The 26,766-nt window shown below is 39.7% G+C and overlaps 2 protein-coding genes across 5 annotated transcripts in view; both read right to left on the reverse strand.

Annotated features, from left to right (window-relative positions):
- LOC139355105 (phosphoribosylformylglycinamidine synthase) overlaps window positions 1–26,766 on the reverse strand; it is a 173,099-nt gene that overhangs the window by 65,012 nt on the left and 81,321 nt on the right. The window lies entirely within an intron of this gene.
- On the reverse strand, window positions 960–26,304 carry LOC139355106 (phosphoribosylformylglycinamidine synthase-like). Of its 4 annotated transcripts, none has more exons than XM_070999431.1 (3): window positions 25,751–26,282; window positions 24,698–25,270; window positions 960–1,782 (listed from the first exon to the last, which is right to left on the reverse strand). In XM_070999431.1, exons 2-3 carry the CDS (start codon window positions 24,783–24,785, stop codon window positions 1,094–1,096), a joined length of 777 nt encoding a protein of 258 aa, XP_070855532.1. In that variant the 5' UTR covers window positions 24,786–25,270; window positions 25,751–26,282; the 3' UTR covers window positions 960–1,093. The 4 variants fall into 4 exon arrangements, with proteins under 4 accessions (XP_070855532.1, XP_070855531.1, XP_070855533.1 ...); XM_070999430.1 differs by having other exon boundaries at window positions 24,698–25,666; XM_070999433.1 differs by adding an exon at window positions 8,187–8,274 and having other exon boundaries at window positions 1,653–1,782; window positions 24,698–26,304.

The raw sequence follows: 26,766 nt of genomic DNA on the forward strand, positions 1-26,766 counted from the left end.
ATTTCAGTCAGGAGTGATCCTAGGGGCGACGACTAAGGTGCGAGTTGATCTTCTGTCGAGGGTGCTCTCCGGGGCAGTTGCCTTTGGACTTCTGGCCGTGGGGTGCTCCTCGAGCCGCGGGCCGTTGAACAAAATGGCGAGAAACTGCTGCGATCCTTGGTGAAGAGTGGCTGCGGCTCCGATCGGGATGCTGTTGAAAGTGCTCCTTTTGGCAAGTGCTGCCGGGCCAAACTTTGAAAAATTGCCGCGACTCAAGCGCTGAGCAAAAACTAGTTTGACGAAGATGTGGGAAAGTCTTACTGTTTGACTCACGATTCCACGAACCACTTAGTGATTCAGTGAACACTCGAAGGTTATTCAAAGAAGAACGTGCAGTGTGGCAAACTTCATAAAAATTCAAACTTCAAATAAACTCAAACTTCATCGATATGTGTAACGGCGCCTGTAGTGACTAACAGAAAGCTCAGCCTCAAAGTATGCTACGTTTAACGTGATGAACCAAGCCTTGCCACCCAGCCTTAATCTTGGTTGCCGTAGGTCAAACAGCTGATTCAGGGTTGCACTGCGTCGGTATTTTTCCAGAAATACTAAGCAGCTGATGATGCAGCTTTCCAGTGCATATTTTGAGGCTGAGCTTTCTGTTAGTCACTAGAGGCGCCGTTACACATATCGATGAAGTTTGAGTTTATTTGAAGTTTGAATTTTTATGAAGTTTGCCATTAACTAACATGAAGTAAGGAGCGATATAATGGACATCTGAAATAAACCGGTGTTAATTCGAATTGACTGTCTCATTCCGTAAGCCTCCCTAACTCTGTGTACAAGTTTTATTGTGTCGCAATGATGCTGTTTAGGAAGTAATCGACCCCCTTGCATCTTCCCTGAGCTAGCCGATCACGTAGGGATCACAAAATTCTTGTTACAAATTTCAATTTAGGTTTAAAAACAAGCCGTCGACATTATATGTTTTTATGTACTTTTATTGGGCGTAAAAAGTTTACAGGTGTTAAAGGTATTATGTATAAAATTAGTAGACAAATTTGTGTTCTGTAGAATGTATATCTTTCTTTTACCGGTAGGATTTTTATGAATCCTAATTAACACACCAATTGTATGCGTTGTTAAACATAATCTGCCAAGGACTCTCAGCCTGTTTGGGGGAAACTTCGAAAGAAGGTGGAACATATGGCCACTGGTTCATAGCCGAGCAACGCTCTGGGTGCGGCATTAAACCCAAATGACGTCCATCAGTCGAGCAAAGTCCAGCAATTCCCCTAGGGCTGCCGTTCGGATTAAGTGGATAGAGTTCAGTGGGCTCGCCTGTATCATCAACATATTGCAGTGTCACCAACTCAGCCGACTGCAGTACGCTTATGAGCTTCTCCTCTCGGAATGCAAATCGACCTTCTCCGTGAGCCACCCAACAGCCTAGAATTAGATCTTTCATGCATCGGAGCATGACAGAGCGATTCGATGGAATTTTCACTGTTGCCCAGCGGCACTCGAATCGCTCTGATCGGTTGTGGAGTAGGGCCACATCGGGATCTACACCAACCTCGCTGCCTAGACATCCTACAAATCCAATAAGAGTCATCAGTTGGCAACCATTGCAAATGCCCAACGAGAAAACATCTTCTCTGCGCTTGAAGGCCTGAAATTGTGGTAAAAGGATGGAGTTGTGGAGAATGTTGGCTGCCCAGCCCTTGGCCGATCCTAGAGTGTCCGCATAGCTGAAGCCACCCAGGAAGATCAGTCCCCTATATTGGGACACGCTCGCGGTTCCTGAAACATTAAATTGGTAAATTAGTAAAGCCTTGAAATGCGGTAATTCCTTAACTCATCATTGCTCAAAATCATCATTCAGTCGACTGTGACGCCTGCAGAGCCAACTGCAACATCCGAAGAGTCATCGCTCTCACCAACCCTCTTTCTCGACCTATCTCTCTAAAACAGCACTCCCCCATCGTAAGACAGGGACCGTGTTCCAACAAGAAAAATTCTAACCGTCCCTACAGTTCCACAATTCAGCACAAGCAGCAATTCATCACGAAGTCGACTGCGAAGTCTTCAGAGCAGCCTGCGACGACGGCAAAGTCGAACGCAACGGCGGCAAAGCCGATTGAAAGATTAAATAAATTCTTCAGTAAAAATAAGAGGATTAGCTTCTATAGATTATGTGAATCATACTCAACTTAACTAAAGACATTACAATCATATTGGTATTTCTGTTAAATGTTTTTCCCATTTGGTTTGAAGAATTCTCGGCATTAATTTTTTTATTAGTTCAAGTAGAGCAAGAGAAAATGACAAGTCCATTTCGTTTGGGATATGTGAAAATATCGCATGTTTGTGTTAAAATCAGTCTCGATCATGCTTTCGTGGAGTGCAGACGCGTTTTTGCATTGCTGCGAAATTCTTTGTGAAGATTCTATGGACAAGTCCACCTTCGTGGCAAATCAATTTGTTTTTGTAAACCCGGCAGCTAAAGCTGCAGGGACAGTGCTCAGACTCTCCGTTTGCTCTGGTGAATCGCGAAAACAAGTGAAACAGAGACCTAAAGGCAACAGTTGCAATTTGTTGATCTGGCAAATCACCGCTACTTCGAATTCAAATTCGAATTCAAATTATTCATAAACTCAATAAAATAAAATTTAACAAAAATACAGGCATCCGCTCCCGGTGCCTCCCGGCTGCAAGGTGCACACCTTGCCCACTAGGCTACGACTGCTTTCGTGGAACCTACTCTAAGTGGGTTTGTCTACTGGAAGTCGGTAAAGCAGTACAAAGCAGTGCACAGCTTCCAATATGCCTACAATGTCGGACTCCGAATCCGAACTCGACATCCATGCAAAGGTGGTTAAGGCGCAACAGACTATGACTAATTCTCTTAATTCCTCGTTACAAAAATTTAGCAGCATTTATAAAGCCAGTTCTATCAACGCCCAGCCTTTACCATCTAATGACATTGAACCCGAGCTAGAAGCCATAGCCGGCGACGATGAAGACTGGTGGACCCCAAGGAACAACAAACGCCGTCCAGAGTCCAGGTCTCCCAATTCTGCTAATAAAGTGCAGAGAAATTCCACTAGTCCCAAAACCACTGAGTCCGCCAACCGATTTGCTGACCTTTGGGACATGGACACAACCGAAGAATATTTACAATCTTACCAAACGATCAGCCAGTTGGTTAACAACCCTGATTATGCCAGTACCAGCACAGGCTTAAGCCACGGCAGCTCCGGTAACAACAACAACGTCGAACGCAACAGAAGTCAATCCAACAACAACACTATCAACAATGCTACTAGCAAACACCCACCCAATCACAAGCCACCGCCGATTGTAATCAATAACTGCGAGAATCTGAACGGGCTTATTCGATCCATAGATAAAACCGTACACCCGTCTAAATACTCCGTAAAATGTCATTCCAACAATTCTGTTTCGATCCTTTCTGTAGATTCAGACGCGTATAGAGCAATCAGTAAATATTTGATTGCAAAAAAGGTCCCGTTCCACTCCTGGCAGCTTAAAGAGGACAGATCTTATCGCGTGGTTATTCGAGGTGTTCATCACTCCACTCCGGACGAACACATCAAAGAAAGCCTTACCTTGCTTGGCCATAATGTTCGCTTTATCAATAGACCAAAAAGCCGTTTCGACAAATCAAAGTTCGTCAACCTAGTGTTTGTTGAACTAGAGCCATCTCCAACCAACAAGGAAATCCACGAAGTTAAGACCCTATGTCGCCAGCGTGTTCAAGTGGAATTACCGTACAAAAAGGATGATGTCGTACAATGCCATCGTTGACTTCCACCATACAAAAAACAACTGCTTTCTGGATCATAACTGTGTGAGATGTGGTCAGAAACATGCCATAGAGGCCTGCGAACGTGATATTCATCCTGTTAAATGTGTTAATTGTGGTGAAAATCACACAGCAAACTACAAGGGCTGTGTTGTCTACCAGCAGACAGTAAGACGCCGAAAAAATCTTTCATCCCAGGGTAACGCTCTTCCCCAAAAAACCTCTACCAAAAGGACTACTGTTCGATCGGATGTCGTGGGAGCTCTGTCTTACGCAAATGTCACCAATGGTCATTCTCGTCACCAAAACCAACAGGGTGGCCGATCCCAGTTGCAGCAGCCTGCGAACCTGCACCAGAACCAATTCCCTCCACTGGGAACCAGCAATAGGAGACCTAACCAGCAACATAAGCCAAATGACCTCCCTCGGTTACGGACACAAACCATACAGACGACAGACCAACAACAATACCCAGAGACCCGCCATCAGCAGCAGCAGTCCTTCCAGCAACAACATCAACGAAATCACGAGCAATTCCAGAACGATCAGCAATGGAAACGACAAGAACAAATGTATCTACGATCTGAAGAACAACTGTCTGACCTTGTTGCTCGGTTTGACAAAATGCTTCAGATGATGATGTCAATGATGTCCCTTATCACCAACCTTTTACCACAAATAGCGCCAGGATCTGCTCAAGCAGGCGCTGGTCTCCACTCTGCTTTTACAGCCCGACCATGAGTCAAATTGGACTCAAAATCGGTGTGTGGAACGCCGACGGCTTGGCCAACAAGTCACTCGAGATGGAGCTTTTTGTAAAACAACATCATATCGACGTTTTGTTGGTCAGCGAAACTCATTTCTGCTCTAGATCATACTACCAGCTAAGGGGATATGACGTACATCTTTCAAACCATCCTGCTGATCGCCATCGCGGAGGATCCGCAATTATCATCAAATCGTGCCTTAAATACTACCAATTTTTATGTATAGAACACCAAACGGCTCAGTGTGTTGCGATTAAAGTCAGGACTGACCAAGGGGAAATCGTCATTGCATCTATATGTTGTCCTCCAAATTCGCCTCTTACAGCTAACCAATACGAAGAGCTTCTTAGTGAGCTTGGGCCAAATTTTATAATTGCAGGGGACTGGAATGCGCATCATCGTCTCTGGGGATCACGTAACTCTACAATTCGGGGCAGAACTCTAGCGGATATTGTACTCGCATCTCATATGCAGGTTCTTGCTACCGGAGGGCCTACACATTACCCGTACAGCCAACGCATGCCATCAGCCATAGACTTTGCCATTTACAAAGGAATTGGTTCTGATTTTCTAAGCATCTCTGAAATTGTTGAACTAAGTTCGGATCACATCCCACTAATAATACACTACAGAGTTTCCGCCTGTAAGCTTTCCCGCAAGACGTTCGTCCTGCCCCTGAATGCAAATATCCCACAGTTTCAGGAAGCGATTAACGGCTTAGTTAACCTTAACATGCAGCTGAACACTCCTGATGAAATTGACGATGCAACTGAAGTGTTTGTGCGAAATATTCACATCGCTGCCGAATCATCAACCTGCGGCCAAAGACCAAACAGCCCATCTGATCCACCTCATGCCCTTTTAAAACCTGAGGTCCTGGATTTGGTGAGGCTTAAAAGGACGTTGCGCCGCAGATTTATGCGTTCTCGAGACCCTGCTGACAAAAGAGAATATCGTCGTGCTGAGGACGATCTTAAGAAACTTTTGCTGAGAACGAAGAGTGAATACTTTGCTGATATGCTCCGCAATGCTGATCCCACAAAGCCGTATGGTTTCAATCTCTGGAGGGCAACCAGGAATATTAAGCGACAGCCCCCTCGCCGAATTCCAATAAAGCGTGCCGACAACACGTGGTGCAGATCAGACAGCGAAATTTCGATGGCCTTTGCTGAGGAATTGGAAGGACGCTTTCAGCCATTCAATCTTGCTAAGCCTGAAGACGTGGATAATACCCTAGCATTCCTAAATGCCCCCTCCTCGGCGATTGAACCTATCCCACATGTGAGTCCGGAAGAGGTTTGCCTTCAAATTCGCAAGCTGCAACGCAGTAAGGCTCCCGGTTTCGACGGGATCGACAGCAGAATTGCCAAGGCGTTACCTAGGAAGGGTATACTTTTTCTAGTTCTTCTTTTCAACTCCATGCTACGTATCCACCATTTTCCCACACAGTGGAAGTGTGCTGTGATATCGATGATACCCAAGCCAGGAAAACCGGAAAACCTTGTTGCATCCTACCGACCTATAAGTCTACTGCCCACCTTCTCTAAAATATTCGAAAGAATATTCCTTAGTAGAATGATGGCAGTAAGAAGTGTGCAGACGCCATTCCAGACCACCAGTTCGGATTTAGAAGTCGACATGGAACCCCAGAGCAAGCGCATCGGGTAACGCAGCACATCCTTGGAGCGTTCGAGAACAAGCAGTACAGCTCAGCAGTCTTTCTTGACGTCAAAGAAGCTTTTGACCGCGTTTGGCACGATGGCTTGCTGTATAAGTTGAAAACTCTCCTGCCTACTGCCCAATATCTTCTCCTAAAATCGTATCTCTTAGAACGAAATTTTATGGTAGATGTGAGAGGCGAAAGATCGTCCATCAGATGCATTCGAGCTGGCGTACCTCAGGGTAGCGTTCTTGGTCCGGTTCTATACACTCTGTATACCGCTGACCTGCCATACCCTAGGGAACTGTGTACCCACTTGGCTACATATGCTGATGACACAGCCTTTATTGCCAACTCCACGTGTCGAATTGAAGCAACCCAAATCACACAAAACTTTTTGGATTTGTATGGCGAATGGACGAATCGATGGAACATCTCGATAAACGGAAATAAGTCTCAGCACTGCAACTTTACTCTTAGAAGTAAAATTCTCCCCAGAGAGAAATTACATGACACTTTCATACCGCAATCAGCCCAGGCTCAGTACTTGGGCTTGATTTTGGACAAACGTCTTACGTGGAGGCAGCACATAACCAAAATTACAGCAGCATGTCGCTCCAAACTGCGGAAACTAAATTGGATGCTTAAAGGTAAAAGTGAGCTCAGCCTTAGCAACAAGATGTTGCTGTACAGGTCGATAGTGGTTCCTTCATTCACGTATTGCATACAAATATGGGGTACCGCTTCAGACTCAAATGTTATGAGGGTCCAAAGAGTTCAAAACCGGGCGCTACGTACGATTGCGGATGCGCCTTGGTACGTAAGGAACGATGTCCTAGCTTGCGACATTCACATCCCCACGGTGCGAGAGCAGATTAACATGCACTCAAGCCGTTACAACGACCGTCTTCTAGCCCACGCAAACCATCTAGCAGCATCCCTGGCAAACCGAATCACAATGAGAAGAAGACTAAAGCGAAGGCACCCCGGTGATCTCTGGACAAGAGGACGTCAGGTCTCTCGAGTCCTAAAGCAATGAAATTGTTCAATTATTGTAAATATTGATAATCACCTTTTCTGTTATGTTTCCATGTTAATTATTCCTCTTCGTAACAACGTTTTATAGCCATTAAGTTGGCTGATCAACGTTGAATAAATAAATTTGTTATACTACAAAATGTGTTAAAATCATTTGCTTAACAATAATATCATCTGCAAGGTCTACTAAAAAGTATTTCAAAAAATCAGCACAGTTAAGCCGTGGTTTTAAAATGAGTTTTATTATGATAAAAAAAAATCAGGAATAATCACTATTTTTGATTTTTATTTTTTTCACTCAGGAATGATTAGTTTTAATTTTTATTATTTAAGTCAAAAATAGTGATGTTTTTTTTTGTTTTGTTTTTTTTTATCAAGAATATTGTATGATAACGGTAAATGCTATTTTTATTTTTGAGTACGAAAAAAAATTCCTGACAGCTATTTAAATATGAGTCTCACATATCCACAATTTTCACTTCCTGGAAAAGTGTTATTTTTTCTGCAACTGAAAAATGTATGAATGATATAATCTTTTGACTCGTTATATTTTGAAAACTTATTTGTCTTATATTGGATGCAATTGGTCAGGAGGAGCCCTTGGAGCCTCTGAAAAAAAAGTAGTAGAAGACGATGAGGTGTATAAAAAACCTAACCTGCTTCAAGATAAAAGCAACGCAAACCCCAGATGCTAGTAAGGAAGAAGGTGCCAACAACCCCCATGTATAAACAAATTAAATTAAATATTAAATATATTTGCTCCAAAGCGCAAAAAAACGCCTTATTAGCGCTAAAAAAGGTGTTGTGTTTGCTGCTTAAATAAGTGCTTAAATACGCGCTTTAAAGGCGGTCAATGTGTTTTTTTTTTTGAGCAGTGATTAATCGTAGGACATTCCTATGTTAAATCCATCACCTTTTTTTATACAAATTGAGCTCTCGGTGATGATCTTCCCACTTTCTAGCTTTTATAGTTTCCGAGATCTCAGCGTTCATTCCAGTAGCTGCTATAACAGGGAAGAGGGCTATGGTCGAGTGCTTTGACTATCAGATACCCTTTACTCAAGTAAAGGAAGCAAAAGGGAGATGGATATAGCAAAGCAAAGCGAGATTGTGAAGCGTCGCCTACACGCGTTTTTAATACATGGTAGTGTGGGCGGCAGACAGATTTAAGCGTTAAGGGCCTTAGCAAAGACATTATATCTTATACACATACTGCGACAACCAACCAATGTATGTGGACACGTATTCTCAAGCATTGGTGGCATGCAGGCATGTAGTTCTAAGCTAATTTTGGAAGACGATTGGCTTCTATTACTATGTTTATGCTAACGGTTTCATGAGTTATTGAAAGCGTGAAATAAAACTTGGTCCTATTTATGCGACGTGGCCGAAATCACGCATTTTATCAATCTCATCTGACAGAGATGCCGGTTTGGTGGAAAAAGGTGTGAGCGATAATTAAACCGAATATTTTTATAATTCGCGTGAAATAATCTTGCTAATATTAAAAATAAAGTGTGGCAAGCCAGTATAACCTTTTTTCTACCCTCAAAATAAAAGATAAGACAAGGAAGAACGCTATAGTCGATAGTCAGATACCCACCCGTTACTCAGCTAATGGGACCAAAGGGAAATGAAGATATGCAAGCAGCAAAGCGAGATTGAAATGCGCCACCTACCCGTGATCTCAATATGTGGTTATGTGGGCGGTAGACCGATTTAAGCGTTATGTGCGTTAGAGTTGGCGTGGCAAACTTTTTTTTGGACCAATCGATAGGGATTGACGAGACCAATTCAGTTAAAATTTTGTATCTAGCATAAAAATTGTGGGCGCCACAGGTTTGGTCGGTTTGTGGGCGTTAAATTGGGCGTGGCATATTTGCGTAACAAACTTGTGCTGCGTACAGGGCTACGGAATTTAAATCTGAGATCCCATTTCTCTACACTTAATAGTTTCCGTGATATTCGCGTTCATATGTACGATTTTTTTAAGTTTGTGGGCGGTTTGTGGGCGTTAAAATGGGCGTGGCAAACTTTTCAGTCAATCGATAGGTATTGATGAGACCAACACATTTCAGTTAAAATTTTTATTTTAGCACATTTCTGAAACAAACTTGCGCTGAGCAAGAATCTCAGGAATCTGCATGCCTAATCCCAGTATTGTAGCTCTTATAGTTTCCGAGATCTCAGCGTTCATACGGACTGACGAACAGACGGATAGACGGACATGGCTAGATCGACTCGGCTGGTGGTCCTGATCAAGAATATATATACTTTATGGGGTATAACACGTCTTTATTGGCACTGAATTAAAAAATAATTTGTTAAATTTAAGGTGTATTTAAGTATTTATATCGATCTGGCAACTCCGATAATTATAAACCTGTCCGTTTGTCCGTCCGTTTCTACGCAAACTAGTCTCTCAGTTTTAAAGCATTCGGGCTGAAACTTTCCCAAGAGTCTTATATCTTTTGCAGGTAGTATATAAGTCGGAACCAGCCGGATCGGACAACCATGTCTTATAGCTCCCATAGGAATAATCGGAAAAAAAATTATATCTTTGGTGTTTTTAACATATAACCTCCTACTCTTGGAAATTTATTAATTAGTTTTGAATTTCGAATTTAATTTTATCAAAATCGGACGACTATATCATATAGCTGCCATAGGAAAAATTGGTGGGAAAATTATATGAGACAAATTATAGCTTCGGTGTTTTTGACATATAACCTTATACGCTTGGAAATAACAGTTTTTAATTAGTTCTGAATTTCGAATTTAGTTTTATCATAATCGGACGACTATATATATAGCTGCCATAGGAACGATCGGAAAATTGGTAGGAAAATAATGTGAAACAAATTATAGCTTCGGTGTTTTTTGACATACTATATTATACTATTGGGAATATCATTTTTTGAATTTTTAAATTTAATAATTATAACTGCAAGGGTATACAAACTTCGGCTTGCCGAAGTTAACTTCCTTTCTTGTTTTTTTTTTGTTGGCTATCGTGGAATTTTAGAGACCGAATAATATAGAAAATTTACATCGAATATTATTTCTTACGTGGGATAACAGCTTACTCAGCATTCTGGGGGAGACTGGGGCGGGATACCCTTTAATTTTACAAAAACAACAATCTGGATTATTGAGCATTCTTTTTTAAGTTATGGTCAACTTTACTTCATTGTTTTCTTTTCCTTTTCTATGTTCTTTTACTATACTGCACTCATATACTCCAGTTTTATTCACAATAAAAATGTAAAATAAAAAAATCCACAAAAGTGTAATTATAAAAAAATGAATTGTAAGAGCACTTTAACGCTTTCAGTGTAGATTATTTTTATTCTTCGATGGTTCTTTAAAACTTTTTTTCACCTTAAAACTTTTGTTTCTCTCAGTGTAAAACTTTTCTTTTCATTGCTTTACATCTTTCCTTTTGACTTGTCGGTATTTACTCAAATTTATTTCTTTCATCTTCTGTTTTGCCTTGCAAAAACGATAAAATTAACTGGACTTTTCTTTACTTCATTGATTTCATTTTAAATTTATCCTAGGAGTTTCACCTTATTAACAACTTAATAGATACTTCTATTTTTTTTCTTAGCACTTCATTGAATCGATGGACAGAACGGCTAGCTTGGCGACGGCTCTCTTGAAGTAGGTACAAATACTCGGTGCTCCACCTTTTCCAGAAATGTTGTTGCATCTGGGTCACCCGCTGCCATCTGCTGAGGCGGCCTTCGCGATGATGAGAAATGTCAGGTTCAGGAAACTTAGTGTAGCTGGAATCCTTCAGGAAATACGCCGGTGTTAGCACCTCATATGAAAGAGTTCTTAATTCATTGATGGCTAAGATGGATGCACCGACGACTCTGTAGAAATAAAATTTAGCTGACTTCACAGCAGCCTCCCATAAACCACCGAAGTGCGGGTCACGCGGAGGGATCAACCTCCTGTGGTTTGCTGGCAGGCTACCCATGACGTGCTCCCAAGTGACAGGCTTCTTTCGGAAGCATCGAACGCATTTGTTGATAACGCTGGCCAGTACCTTTGCCGTAATGCGGCAAGCAGCGCCTGCGATCCTCCATGCAAATATTTCGCATGATAATAAACGATAATCGCCTTGGTGACTGGATGATCCTTGGGTAACAGTATCGGATTCCTCGTATGGTAGTCCAAGTGTGCGTTCTGATGCCTTCCACCCACGCGAAGTAACCCATCGGAGCCGAGTATAGGCCTAAGCGAAACCAGCTTGCTTTTCTGTGGAAACGGCTTGCCCTGGCTAAGAGATCCATACTCCTTCGCCAAGTTAACCTGTTGAATGCTCCTCAAAAGAAGTACAGTTCCAGAGTTGATCTCCTTCACCGAAAGACGACCTTTTAACGGCGCAGATTTGACTCTGCAATTTGAAATGAACCGATAAATGTTCAACTTCCACTTATCGAAAGAGTTAAGGAATTTGCAGTTTGATGAACTGTCTATGCAAATTGACCCAATTAGAGCCACAGAACGGCGCTCTGGAAGATCCTTTACTGAGTCTAGCAGGGACGGCCAATTCGACGAGCTTTGCAGAAGGAATGGAGGCCCGTTAGCCCAAAGGAAATGTTCCAACAATTCTCTTGGGGTACATCCTCGCGATACGACGTCTGCCGGATTTAAGTTTGTAGGAACGTGATGCCAAGTCATGTCTTTCGTCATCTCCTGAATTTTCGCGATTCTGTTTGATTAGAAAACGTTAAACTCCTTCAGAGGTTGCCGAATCCACGCCAACACAATAGACGAATCGACCAGCAATGAAACGTGCAATCGAAATCTATGGCTTCCTTGGCGTTTACGATTAGCTCAGCCAATAAAAGCGCTGCGGAAAGTTCTAATCTTGGAATTGTTAAGGAGCTACCCTTGACTTGGCACAGAGCAGATGGACTTTCGATTCTCCATTGGTCTCCGATCGCAAGTATAGACACGCTCCATAAGCTGACATGCTAGCATCGCAGAAGCCATGCAACTCAACGGAAGCCCTTGGTTGCAGTACGAATCGTGAAAATTTTAAGTTCTGTTCGACCGATAACTGTGAGGTCAACTTCCCCCATGACGGAAGAATGGGCTCTGGCAGTGCGTCATCCCAATCCACGTTCGCACTCCATAGAGATTGCAGAAAAAACTTAGATCTTGTGATAATTGGAGTTATTAAACCGAGTGGATCATAGAATTTGGCAATCGTTGACAATGCAACCCGCTTAGTGGGTCGTTGATTGGTTGGCAGTTGAGAAAAATTAAATAGGAGTTGATCAGAAGATGGATCCCAGACTAGTCCCAATGGCTTGGCGACATCCGATCCATCGTGAAATTTGATTAGCTGCTCCTTGTCGCATTCAGGCTCTCCTTCCAGGGCTGCTGACTCATTAGAACACCATTTGCGGATTGGAAAATGGCCTCGCGACAGTAGTTCCTTCACCTGACGACGAAATTCTCTCACCTCCTCAACTGAGTCCCCACCAGATATTGAATCATCCACATAGAAATCTCTACAAACAAATTTTTGCTCCAATAGGAAATGATTCCTCCTCATCGTAAGAGAGTTGATGCATGGCCCTTATAGCCAAGAAGGCAGCTGGCTTGGTTCCATAAGTCACCGTGCTCAATTTAAAAACACTGAACTCTTCCGTAGAGCTTTCTCTTCAAACGATGCACTGCAAAAAATCATCCGGGTACAAAACACGCACGCAACTGTACATCTTGCAGATATCTCCACAAAGGGCAACTTTAAAAAATCGAAAGCGAAGCAGTATATTAAAGATTTTTAGTTGAATTGTTGGTCCTGCCAGAAGTAAGTCGGTCAGAGAGCTACCAGAAGTTGTTTTAGATCCATCAAAAACGACACGAAGCTTCGTACTCGTGCTCTCCTGCTTATGTACGCAATGGTAGGGCAAAAGGAATTGTGTTTCTGACGGTTCCTTAGTTACAAGAGACATGTGACCTAGATCGATATACTCCCTCAAAAATGCTGAATACTGAGCTTTCAGGGCTGGGTTTCTATCAAGTTTAGCTTCCAAACTCTTGAAACGACGACGAGCTAGGCAATAAGAATCACCTAGAGATTCGAGTTCGGAAGTGGACAAGAGACGTTTCCAAGTCTAGTGCAATTTTCAGTGAAAAGTTGCTCACATCGCAAGTCTTCCGGCAATAAAGATGGTTTAGACGAAGTAAAAACCTCAATTTCCCAAAATCGCTTAACTATGGCGGCAAGTGTGTTATCGGAATGATCAGCTGGGTCCTTGATGCTGGCTTGTAAAACCGATTTATGAGTTGGCATGTTCGATGATAACCCTCCAGAGACTATCCAACCAAGTTTAGTGTTCTGAAGAGTTGCAAGGCCCTATCCAAATGAATTTGTTAGAAATTATTTTGAAAAACAACCCAGCGCCGAGTAAAAGGTCAATTCGTTGTGATTGATTAAAATTTGGGTCAACGAGTGAAATGTTTTGCGGTGTCCTCCATGATGTTGCATTTATATTGATATGGGGCTGATAATCAGTAATACTGTGAGTCACAACCGCTGTGAATGTCGCACTATAGCTTGCATCCCGTGATTGCACAAGAATATCGACAGTCTTATCAGAGATCATGGTAGATTCTCCTATCCCAGAAATCGAGGTTTGCGATCTTCTATAATTCAAGTTTAGTTGGCTAGCTAAGAGTTTAGCTGGGAGACCGAATCTAAAATTGCTCGGCAAGGCATAATTGCTCCAATTCTAATTCTAAAGTAGATAATAGCAGTTGGAAGCAACACGTAGTCGATCGGCAAAATATTTAAGGTTTTAGGTGGAAGGCTTAGTAAATGATGATCAGGATGCGATGATGTATGCGAACATGATACTAGTGCTGATGAAGTAGATGGTAATGGCTGAGAGCTCGAGGATGGTGTTGTGTGAAACGCCTTGTATTGGTAGTTTTAATATTCTTTATTCATATAGTGAGAACGCATCTTTTGGTAGTTTTAATATTCTTTATTTTGTATTTTGTATTTGTATTTAGGAGCAGCGTTAATGCCGCTTCCAACGTCAAGTTGTTTCTGATTTTACAATTTGCCTTAGGATCTAAGTAAGCCAAAGTCTTGTAGCTGCGCTGCCTACAGTTGGGCGGCAGAGAGACGGCTATGTATATCTTATGTATATTAGTGTATTTAAAGATGCTCTCTTTAGCTGGAGCGCGAGGGTATATGTATGTACTTGAGTTTGGCTGAGCGGCCGGCGTGTGCAACAGAATGCTGACACTTGCACTTTCTGTGAGCGCGCCGATCGACTCATGTTTTGGCCACTTAGGTTTTTGACCGAGCCTTTGTTTATATAAACACTGCAACAAAGTGTTACAGTGTGTTTGATTCAAGTACTCTTGGTACAGTAGATATTCGTTATGAGTGCATACTACATCTCCCTCCTTTTGAAAAATAACGTAATATTATGAAGTTATTTTGTTAGTATATTTAACTTAAAGGAATAAATATTTTTTTTGTTCTTCTTCTTTTTTTTTTTAAATTTTTTTATTTATTTTTTTTTATTTTGATACGATGAGAATGGAATTGGGAATAATATACGTATTAAAAGAAGAAGTATTTCTAAAGCATGGCCATGCTAAATGCAATTAAGAAATAAACGTTTTTTAATCTATCTTTATGTACTTTTTGTTTTTTATTTTTGTTATTTATTATAGTTATGTTATCTCTATCTCCTATTTGTTCTACCCTATAAGGACCTGTATATTTCGAATCTAACTTATGTCCTGTTTCATTTTTCAATAAAACCTGATCTCCTATTTTTAAATCGAAATCTAAACTAGTTTTGTCGTAACTAATTTTCTGTTTTAACTTATGAGATTCTAGCATTAGTCTAGCTCTCTTAATTGCCTGTTCTAATCTAAATTTGGATTCCTTAGCATAATCTTCTATATTATAAAGGGGTTTTATTTTATCTATGCTATTAAAGTGTTTTGGTAGATTTGAAGTTCTACCGAAAACTAGCTCATATGGACAATAGTCATGTGCCATAGATGGGGTTGTATTAAAACAATAGACGAAGTATCGTAGCCATACATCCCAATCTGTTTTGTCAACTGAGATGATTGAACGAATGAACTCATTGAGTGTTCTGTGGCTTCGCTCCACGGTACCTACAGTCTGGTGGTGGTGTGCAGTTGAAGTTATGTTTTTAATATGTAAGTATTTACATAGATCTTCAATAATTGAATTTTTATATTCTGTTCCCATGTCCGTAATGAACGTCTTCATTGGACCGTACTTTAGAAGTACTTTAGCTTTTGCTACTGTATTTGCACTTTTATTTGGTATAGGTATAGCTACTAGGTATTTAGTTAAATCGCAGATGAGTGTTACTGCGTATTCGTTTCCATTATTAGATTTTGGAAGTGGACCAATAGTATCTACAATTACTATATCAAAAGCTCTTTGTGGAGTTTCGGTTATAGTTAGTGGGGTCTTAGTATGTTTAGTCGTTTTCGACTTTTGGCATTTAGGACATTTCTTTATGTACTCTTTATGTCTTTGGACATATTTTTCCAGTAATAGTATCTCTGGACCTTGGCCAATGGTTTTGTAATGCCTTTATGACCACCTTGTATTGGATCATCATGGAATGTAGACAATATAGCTTCTTTTTCTTTATTATTTTTGATTACGGTCACCGGGTTGAGTAGCGCTACTCTCAATGATTTCAATATATTATTGCCCATCATTTTAAAATTATCAATTGAAACATGTTCAAAGATATTTTCCCATGGTGCCACTTTGAGTTGGCTGACTTTGTGAATACCGGCCTGCTTTTCAAGCCTTTGAAAGAATTGACCTAAGTCAATGGTTCCATTAGTATACAAATCGCTAACATCATAACTTGCTGTAATTTTCTTTCCGTGCTTAAATAAACACATTTTATTATTTACATGCAAGGTCACTACTTTACTACTTTACTACTTTATTAATGACTTCATATACGTTGGGCTTTGAAGCTTTTTCTATAGATTGCTTATGCAATTCTATTTGATCTTTTCCTGCGCAGGATTTCTGTCTACTTTGGTTTCTGGTAGTGACTTTCAGAATTTTATTGCTTGTTTGTATATTTGTTAGATCTGTGATGGTTATTCTAGAGAGCGCAAAAATTAATTCCTCCAATTCAAGTCTCATTCGTGTTAGTTTGGAACTGGGATTTACCATTGAAAATAAGTATGTAAGTGCTCTATGGTCTGTTTTGACAGTGAAGTGTCTACCATAAATATATGGTCTGAAGTGTGTTATTGCCCAATGAATGGATGCTTATTCTTGTTCTGTAGTGCTCTTGTTGCTTTCACCTTTCGTAAATGATCTTGATGCGTATGCCACTGGAAGCTGTAGTCCATTTTTGTTTTGAGTTAGGACTGCTCCATAAGCGTATTTGCTAGCATCTGTCATTATGCAAAATTCTTTGCTAAAATCTGGGTATTGCAACAGAGTGGGATTTATTAATGCTGATTTAAGATGTTCGAAGGCGTTTTGACATTGTGTTGTCCATTCGAATTTTACATCTTTCTTTACATAATCTTGTTATGTGACGGGAGTATTCAGCAAAATTCTTTATAAAACGTCGGTAAGAATTGCAAAATGCAATGAATCTTCTAGCGCTGTCCGCATCATGTGGGACTGGATAATTTTGAACTACGTCGTATTTTTTGTCGTCGGGCAAGATTCCTTTATCTGTGCATTTATGTCCTAAGAAAGTGACTTCATGCATGAAAAATTAACATTTTTCAGGATGTAACTTCAAGTTTTTCGGAACAACCTATGACTAGTAAGTCATCCATATAAAGAAATGCTTGCGAAGGTTCTAATCTAGAGAAAGCTATAGTCATCATTCTCTGAAAAGAGTTTGGCGCTATTTTTGAACCGAATTTTAATCGCGTGAAGCGGTACGAACCATTGTTTGTTGAAAAAGATGTTATATCCCGTGAACTTTTTTCCAGTTCAATTTGATGAAAACCTGACATTAAGTCAAGGCATGAGAAATATTTTGCTCTACCTAGTTGATCTAAAATATCATCGATTCTAGGGAGTGGAAATTTATCAGACAAGAGTTTTTTATTAATTTGACGATAGTCAATTACTAATCGCCATTTTTTATTTTCCGAATTTGGAAGTGACTTTTTTGGTACTAACAAAAGTGGGCTATTATAAGGTGATACAGAGGGTTCCACTATTTCATCATTGATGAGTTTTTGGACTTATTTTTGAATTTCGTCTTGTTGACTATGAGGATTTCTATAATTTTTTATATATACGGGTTCATCATCAATTAATCTCAGCTTTTGTTTATAAAAATTATTGGTAGTAATCGATTCGGTTTCTAGTCCAAACACATCACTATACTGGGTGCATAATGCTGTAAGTTGTTCATTGAATTGAGGCGGGAAGTTTTTTGCAAGTTGGGATAATACAATTTTTTGTCTGTCTTCTAAGTCCATTTTTAATATTTCGTAGTTTGAAAGTGGTTCATGATGAATGTTTTTGATATAGACTACTTGATCTGTGTTTGTAGTATTTAGTAATCTTATATATGCATTTTTGACTGTTGCTACGGTATTTGCGATATAGATACCAAGCTAAATTTCTTGATTCGGAATTAATACACTGTCTTCTTCTGAATTTATTTCGATTTTTCGGACGACTTGGGATCTTGCTGGCAGAATTAGGGAGTTGTTGCCAGAACTGTATGCTATTGGAACATAAATTGGATGTTTTAGGTTGTTTGGTCTTATTATAAGCCAGTCTTCAGACGGCTTGAAGTCTAATTGACAGTTGTATCTTTTGATAAAATCGATTCCTAGTATTCCATCACATGGAATAGCGAATTGCATATTTACGATATGGAAATCATGTTGAACTTAGAAGTTTGAATTTCAATAGAAGTTAAACCTTTTGATTTGGTAACTTCCTGACTTATACCCTGTATGTTTATGATGTGATTATCTTGAATGTTTTGAAAATTATCAGAATTTTCCTTCAATAAGGATATTTCCGCACCTGTGTCTAGTAAGAGAACTAATTCTTTTCCTGTTGCTACGTTCATTAAAGTGACAAATGTATTTTGACTGAGATTTAGAGTGTGAATTTTGATGTTGTTTACTGTCGTGTATCTAAAGGTGGTTGGGAGTTTCCCGAATTTGTTTGTGCTACTCTAACATTGTTATTGTGGTTGTTGTTGTTTCCCCCACGGCTGTTTCCACCGCTGGTGTTTCCACCACGGTTGTTGTTTCTGTAATAATTGTTATTTTGGTTATTGTTATTTCTGTTATAACCATTGTTTTGATTATATCCGTTATTCTGATAATATCTGGTATTGTTATAATTACCTCGATTATTACCTCGTCCGCGATTTCCACCGCGCTGCGGGTAATTTTTGTAATATAGGACAGTGTTTGGCTGTCCGGTTGCTTCTGTGCAACTGTTTACAAATTTGGATATGGCCTCATTCATTGTATTGAAGGTACCAGCTTGCATGATAGTTTTCACCTTATCGATTGTGCAATTTTTAGTCATTGCTTTCGCTGCATGCCGAGTGGGATAACATCTGGCTAACTCTAGGGATAAGCCATCTGTTATAAATGCACCTTCTAAGGATTTCGTAATCTGCTCAACCTCTTGTGTGTACTGGTTGGCAGTTTTATTGCGTTTGTTGTAGGCTCATCAGTTTTGCTGACAACACTTCCACAGTTTAGCCTTTGACGTTGTTTTTTAATCTGGAAATGACTTCAGCTATTGTTGTTTTATTTCCGATTAAATTTCTGGCGACACCTTTAGCTTTGTTTTTATAATGGAAACTGCTAATTGTTCGTGTTCGCCTTTTATTGATTCTATTATTTCTAATGCATCCATAAAACTTGTTAAGTTTTCAGCTTTACCATCGAAAACTGGTATAAGCTTGGATGCTGTATTAATGAAATCAATATTATATTGTGCCATTGTGATATTGTTTGTTATTTTAATTTCTATTATGCTTGAACTATCATCAGAATCTGTAGAATTATCCAAATCTGACATTAAAACAGCTGGAATAGTAAGATTATTTAAATCTTGCTCTTCTATTTTAGGATTTGTTTCTGTAAGGTCTTCTGATTCTATTTGGTCAATGTCAGTTTGTTTTGTTGATTCCGATTCATCACCAGTTTCAACTGCTAGGGAAGTGTTAAGTATAGTCGGTACTGATATGTCCAACTTAAACTTTTGTTTAATTGATATTAAATTAGATCGTAGTCTGATCAAAAATTTGATACTTGGGACCAATGATCTTGATTTAATTTTTCCCTCTGGCCATATATTAGTATTCGTGCTTCATTAAAGCATTTTACTACCTGTTTTGAGTAAGTGACTTATATGATTTGTCAAAGTCAACTTTTATGTCATTTATCTGCTTATATAATTCATTCCAATACATTATATTGTGGAGATGAATTATTTCTTAAAGACCATCATTACTATTGTTCTACCTAGTATTGGGTGTTCGTCTACTACTGATCTAACCTGTACCCCTGGGATGGTGGATAGGACAATTCCCTTTTGGATGCTTGTGCAATGAATTAGTGGAGAGCCATCTAAATTAAATGTTTCAATATATAAATTTTCTAATTCATAAATGCTTACTGAAGTTGGTGCAACTAATTGCAGAATTCTTTCTTTAAAATGAATGTCCCTATCATATGTGTCTCTAATTGCTTTTAGAGTATCCATTTTTAATTAATTTATTTTTATTTATTTATTTTTATTTTATTCCATTTTCTTTAATTTTTAAAATTTTAATACAGCAATATGTTTATATTAATGTTGTTTGTGCCAAAATTTTTAAATTTTGTCCAGATCATTTGCCTGGCTCATATATTTTTTCTTAAGACATTTATTATGCAATTTATAAAGTTCATAGAAACAGTTTGCGCACATTATAACAACAATTATTATTAGCAATGTATGAATTAATTCTAAGTCAATGGTGTTTGACTCTACCTTATTAATAACATTTGCAGTGGAATCCACTGTTTTTGTATCTATTAAACCCATCTTTGGGGTTGGTATTCTTAATATATACACTACGCGTCATCAGATTAGCGCCCCCTGAGCATTCTCGTGTAATGTTCAATATTATCCAATCTATCAAGGCTTAAGCCATAAAAATTTTTTTTGACGATACTTTTAATAATATTCTTCAAAATAAGATAAGGTACATAATGATAAGTACAACAATAATATTTTATTTATTAAAAACGAAAATGTATACCAAAAATATGAATTTAATTTTGCGTCATCAGATTAGCGCCCCCTGCTTAAATTTAATGAATTTTCACTTAATGCTTAACAACTAGTAGTGTTTTATGTTTTATCTTATTATTTACTTATTTTCTAATCAAATTAATAGTGGGTGGTCCCGCCCCCATTTTCCAGGACCTCACAGATCCTGCTGGGAAGTGACTCGTACAATTTCTCAATGTATTGTAATGATATTGAGGACCAAGCTTCTTTAATCCCGTCGATGAACTCCAATTTTGTACTATACTGCTTTCCAGACTCGTATACTTTTCTCGAGAGCCATCCCCACACGTTCTCTTTTATATTTAAGTCCGGAGAGTACGGCGGCCACTCCAGGACATCAACGTTTTGGCCCTGTATCCACGATTTTACAGATCGGGCAGTGTGGATTGGAGCGTTGTCGTGTTGAAAACGCCATTTAAGATTTCCAAAAGATTATTATACGCCACGGCGTTCATTTTCGGGGTGAGAAATTGTAACTCATAGGTGCCATAATAGGATATGGCTCCCCATACCATTACGCCACCTACCCGGCTATGTAAACGATCTAAAATATGCTCTTCTTTACGCATGTCATGGAAATAATAATTATAGCCGTCAGGGCCTTCTAAATTAAATTTTTTTTCATCGGAAAAGACTACAAAGCGCCACTCCTTCGACCATGTCATATGCGAGCGAGCAAAATTTAGGCGCATTTCCTTTCGTAACTTATTTAGTTGTGGTTTTTTTTTAGTTTTAGTCTTTTCAAGTGTTCTGCTTTTTTTATGACTCGTAGCTAGCTTCCACACCGCTTTTTTCTTTAATTTTGGTAAAAGAGTCGTGTGAATTAGACGCATGTCTAACTATAGACTGAATGTCTGCTTCGGAAAGAACTCTGTTGTTACCGCCTTTCATATTTTTACCATAGCCTTGTTTATTTTTAAGAAAATTGGCTATAGTTTTCGATGCCTTCCCATTTTTTCAGCAATTTTATGTTAAGATAAGCCACTTTCACTAAAGGCTTCGATCTTAAATTTTTCTTCTAAAGATAGGACAGTTCCGTTACCCATTTTTATTCTCAGTTTATAAACAATAATTGAATAATTGTCACAGCACAAAAAATTTCACAACTGTACGCCAAAAATTACGCGAGATAACTAAATTTGAATTTACAGGCGCTAATCTGATGACGCAAAATCAGTGCAAGCTTTTGCAGCGAAAGTAAAACAAAATAAAGAAAAAATAGATAACGGAATCTCTCACCTAACGGTATTTCTCTCAGAGAGCGACAATTTGTGCACTTTAAGAGCAACAACAAAAATTTTGAAGTTGCGTGCAATAGAAACAGAGATAGATGCAATAAAGTAAAACCAAAAGGGGGGCGCTAATCTGATGACGCGCAGTGTATCTTGGTCTGTCAAATACTTTAGATTTTTGAATTGATTCGTAAATGTTGTTAATGTTATTCATAAACAACTAGTTTGATATGATTAATTTTGATTTGATTTTTTTTTTGTTTTTGACCAATTATTATTATATTTGACATATAATTTTCTGCCTATTTTGTGTATGGTTTTCAGGCCATACTCTCGGGCCACTTTTATGTCGCTCAATTTTTAAATTTGTTTTTATAAAATAAATAAAAAAATATGTATCGCAGTGCAATTAAAAAAATTTTTGCAACGCAGTGCAAAGAAAAAAAAATTATGCGCTCTTGGTAGCGCTGTCGGTTCACTCTTCCTTGGTACCGGTGCTGGCTGCACAGGTGTACTTCATGGTGGGGCACCGGTGCTGGCTACACAGGTGTACTCGCAGAAGGGGGAGTACAGTGGTCCCTCGCAGTCATCCGGGCACGTCTTCTTCAGCTTTGGGATGGCAACTTTTTCTGGAGGAGGCAATGTGTTTTTATTTTTGGCAATATTTGGGATTACAAGGTAGGTGGATGTGTCTGTGGCTGTGGTCTGATTCTTACGTACTGATAGCAAATTTTTTAAGTATTCAACTTCGGCATGTATTTTTACCGAGTCGGTCCACTTTATTGCTTCGTCTTTCTGGCTTTCAATCTTTTTACCACGCCACTTCTTTTGGCACACATCACACTCTACTCACTGCGTTTCTTCTCTTGTTCTTGTAGTGTAAGCTGTTGTTGTTGCCGTTTTTGCTGTTGTTACTGTTGTTGCCTTTGTTGTTGCTGTTGTTGCCTTTGTTGTTGCTGTTGTTGCCTTTGTTGCTGTTGTCGCCTTTGTTGCTGTCTTCTTATTTTTTGAAGTCCAGATCCAGGTCCAGATCCTTTTGGACCAAAGTCACAGTCGCCATGTTGTGTGAAACGCCTTGTATTGGTAGTTTTAATATTCTTTATTCATATAGTGAGAACGCATCTTTTGGTAGTTATACCCGTTACTTGTAGAGTAAAAGGGTATACTAGATTCGTTGGAAAGTATGTAACAGGCAGAAGGAAGCGTTTCCGACCCCATAAAGTATATATATTCGTGATCAGGATCACTAGCCGAGTCGATCTAGCAATGTCCGTCTGTCTGTCCGTTCGGATAAACGCTGAGATCTCGGAAACTATAAGAGCTAGGCTATTGAGATTTGGCGTGCAGATTCCTGAGCTTCTTACGCAGCGCAAATTTTTCAGTAGAGTGCCACGCCCACTCTAACGCCCACAAACCGCCCAAAACTGTGGCTCCTACAGTTTTGATGGTAGATAGAAAATTTTAACTGAAATGTATTAGTCTTGTCAATACCTATCGATTGAACAATTTTGCTACGCCCACTCTAACGCCCACAAACCTCCCAGACAATGCGAAATGTTTTTACGCGTGTATGTGTGTGTATGTAAGTAGTTGCCGGCCGAACTTAGCGGCAAAGAAAAAAGCCCTGCCGGCGCTCAGAGAGAGCAAAGTGCGCGGCTAACTTATTCTATTGAATAATGAACCCTTTATCCATTTGTCCCATTGACGGGCAAAAACCTTTAAAGATCTGTACATCTTTTTTTTATCTCTTTCAATGAATATGTATTAGCTTAAAAAATACCTATAGATTGTCCCAAAAAAACTTTTCCGTTTTCAGTCCAATGCTCTCAAACCAAAGTAGTTAGGACAAGCCTTGACACTAGAGCCAGAAAACGACATACATACATACATATGTATACATGCATGTGTGTGGGTGTAAAAAATTACAATCTAATATCCGCGGCAAATAGAATTCTTTCAAACAAAGCTATTCAACCAAATATTTTGAAGTACAGAATGTGCCTTAAAATTGTGTATGTTTAGCAAGCATACATAAATATAAATGTTATTTGTCTATTTTATGTGTTGCTTTCTCATTCTTGGCGCTGGCTGAAACAAAAGCAGAGCCGAGAAATGAGGGCAAGGGAGAGAGAACAAAGTGCGCGGCTAACTTATCTTATCTGAGAAACAGGTATCTGATAGTCGAGGTACTCGACTATAGCGTTCTTCCTTGTTTTAATATTCTTTATTTTGTATTTGGTATTTGTATTTAGGAGCAGCGTTAATGCCGCTTCCAACGTCAAGTTGTTTCTGATTTTACAATTTGCCTTAGGATCTAAGTAAGCCAAAGTCTTGTAGCTGCGCTGCCTACAGTTGGGCGGCAGAGAGACGGCTATGTATATCTTATGTATATTAGTGTATTTAACTATGCTCTCTTTAGCTGGAGCGCGAGGGTATATGTATGTACTTGAGTTTGGCTGAGCGGCCGGCGTATGCAACAGAATGGTGACACTTGCACTTTCTGTGAGCGCACCGATCGACTCATGTTTCGGCCACTTAGGTTTTTGACCGAGCCTTTGTTTATATAAACACTGCAACAAGTGTTACAGTGTGTTTGATTCAAGTACTCTTGGTACAGTAGATATTCGATATAAGTGCATACTACAATGGATCGCATGATGGAAATGAAAATGAGGTGGATGTTGCGGATAGGTCATGGTTCGAAGATTCGGACTCAAATTTAAAAATCGAGAACACTTTGACAAATAATGATCCCGTGCATCGCAAAATAAACATATCAAATGATTTGAGTTAGTAGCAGAAGCAAAAAGTGTGTTTTGGTTATATTTGTGTAAGTTTTTTCCCCACCTGCTGGCCTGGTGTTTGAGTTACCAAGGTTTGATCCAAGTTTTCCATCATCCTGCACCTCTTTTCCAAAAACGACTCCATAGCACATCAGGTAGACAGCTCAGTGATTGACAAATCCTCTTTCCATTTTTCCCCCGTCCTCTGATCCAGTTACCGAGTGACGATGTGAATTAAAAGTCCATCCAAAATTTGTTGCGTATTGGCCAGGGTTCGAATTGCTCGCAGATGCGAATTCATGCAAACACTCAGCTCCCGAAGACCCTTCGAAGATCCCTTTTCGACACCCTTTAAACCGAATATTGCCTGAACGTGTGCCTGAAAGTGTAAAACATTATTATAAAATCGATTAACCAGCAAATTCATAGCCTTTTATAATTAGCATTCGAGGGTTCAAGCGAGCGTATGGTTTCCAGAGCCACGCCGCCCAAACTCGAACGCAAATATTGTAATTTTTCAATGTCGCTTAGCTCATCATCATTTCCGATGACCGTAGTGAAAGTCGCAAGGAAATCCGGCCACTCAGAGTAGGATCCATAAAAACGAGCAATTTCCAAATTTGGCAACCAAGGCTTCCTAGATCGAAAAGAAAGATCCGCATTATTAGTGATGGCAATAGATGTTGAATTTGCAGCGGTTGAAGCCGGCAATTGTGACTTTCGATGAGCAGTCAAGCCTCGGCTTAGTTTCGCCTTCACATCCATGAAAACCTCGGCAAATTCAATCCGATGGTCGCTCGAGATCTCTGCAAAATCCAGTCTTTCCAACGATGTCTGCGCAGAATCAAATGCCTGGTTTAAGGAATTGATCCATTCCATTCGCGCAAGCAAATCAGCTTTGTCAAACTGATTAACCGCATCAGCGTTTAAATAACATTTCATCGAGCTCATTTGCCGCAAAATAGATTGGGCTTTGACTCGGTAGTAGTCGACGTCACTTGTAGATTCATTTTGAGCCCGAACCGAGTTTTCCCTATCAGACATTTTTCAATCACGAGAAAAAGAATGAAAGAAAATAAAATGTCCGACCGCGTTAGAGGCACGAAACACCGTATACCTTTTACCGCGAAAATGTGGAGGTTAACAAGCGTCGCCGAGATGCAAAGGAACCTTTAACTCCGTTGTTGTTGTTCTTGCCGATACATTTCCTGCCTAGCAACAGCGGATATATGTAATTGGCAAACGAATATATGTATGGCTATATGTACATATATACATATATGTTATGCGCTATTAACAAAGATTAAATGCGATTCACTTTGTTAAGAATTATTTGCACAACACAGTTTTGGTGTTTTTACAAAGCGCAAAATGTACAAAAAATCAAACGGCCGGCAGTGCACTTTTATATGCACATATGTATGTATGTTCGTGTGTTTGTGACCGAATGCACGATAACGACAGCGTAACAAAGCGTTTGTTTAAACTTGTTAAACAATCGCGAGGCCGAGATGCAGACTCCGATAAAAACTATATTACGTAGCGGTCACCAAATGTTTATGGGGAAGACATCAAATATGCCACCCATATATTTATATATATAATATATTAAAATGTATAGCGTTATTCGGAGCGGCAGACGGACTGTGTAAACTTCAAGAACTTCATATAGACATTTACAGGCTTACAAAGTAGTTGCTGAATAGATAAGCGACAGCTTTAGTGGTATAAGAAAAAAGGCGACAAAGATAAGCAGAGAGCGCTGCAGGTGTCGTCGTACACCTATGCGCGCATGACTAGGAGCTGTCGATCTGCTCCGAACAGACGCAATGGAAAATTTTCAACATACATATACATGCTCCTTGGGCAGAAGCCTTAAGATTTCAGTCAGGAGTGATCCTAGGGGCGACGACTGAGGTGCGAGTTGATCTTCTGTCGAGGGTGCTCTCCGGGGCAGTCGCCTTTGGACTTCTGGCCGTGGGGTGCTCCTCGAGCCGCGGGCCGTTGAACAAAATGGCGAGAAACTGCTGCGATCCTTGGTGAAGAGTGGCTGCGGCTCCGATCGGGATGCTGTTGAAAGTGCTCCTTTTGGCAAGTGCTGCCGGGCCAAACTTTGAAAAATTGCCGCGACTC

Source organism: Drosophila suzukii, unplaced genomic scaffold, assembly GCF_043229965.1.
Source record: "Drosophila suzukii unplaced genomic scaffold, CBGP_Dsuzu_IsoJpt1.0 scf_9, whole genome shotgun sequence".
Lineage (NCBI taxonomy): Eukaryota > Metazoa > Arthropoda > Insecta > Diptera > Drosophilidae > Drosophila > Drosophila suzukii.

What these genes read in the sequence shown, in the direction of transcription:
- LOC139355106 (XM_070999431.1), bottom strand. Translation starts at nt 24,785, where the DNA reads ATGTGCTATGGAGTCGTTTTTGGAAAAGAGGTGCAGGATGATGGAAAA. An exon ending in CTCAAACACCAGGCCAGCAG is followed by an intron (nt 1,783 to 24,697) that starts GTGGGGAAAAAA and finishes TTAATGTTTCAG; the next exon opens with GAACCGCGAGCGTGTCCCAA.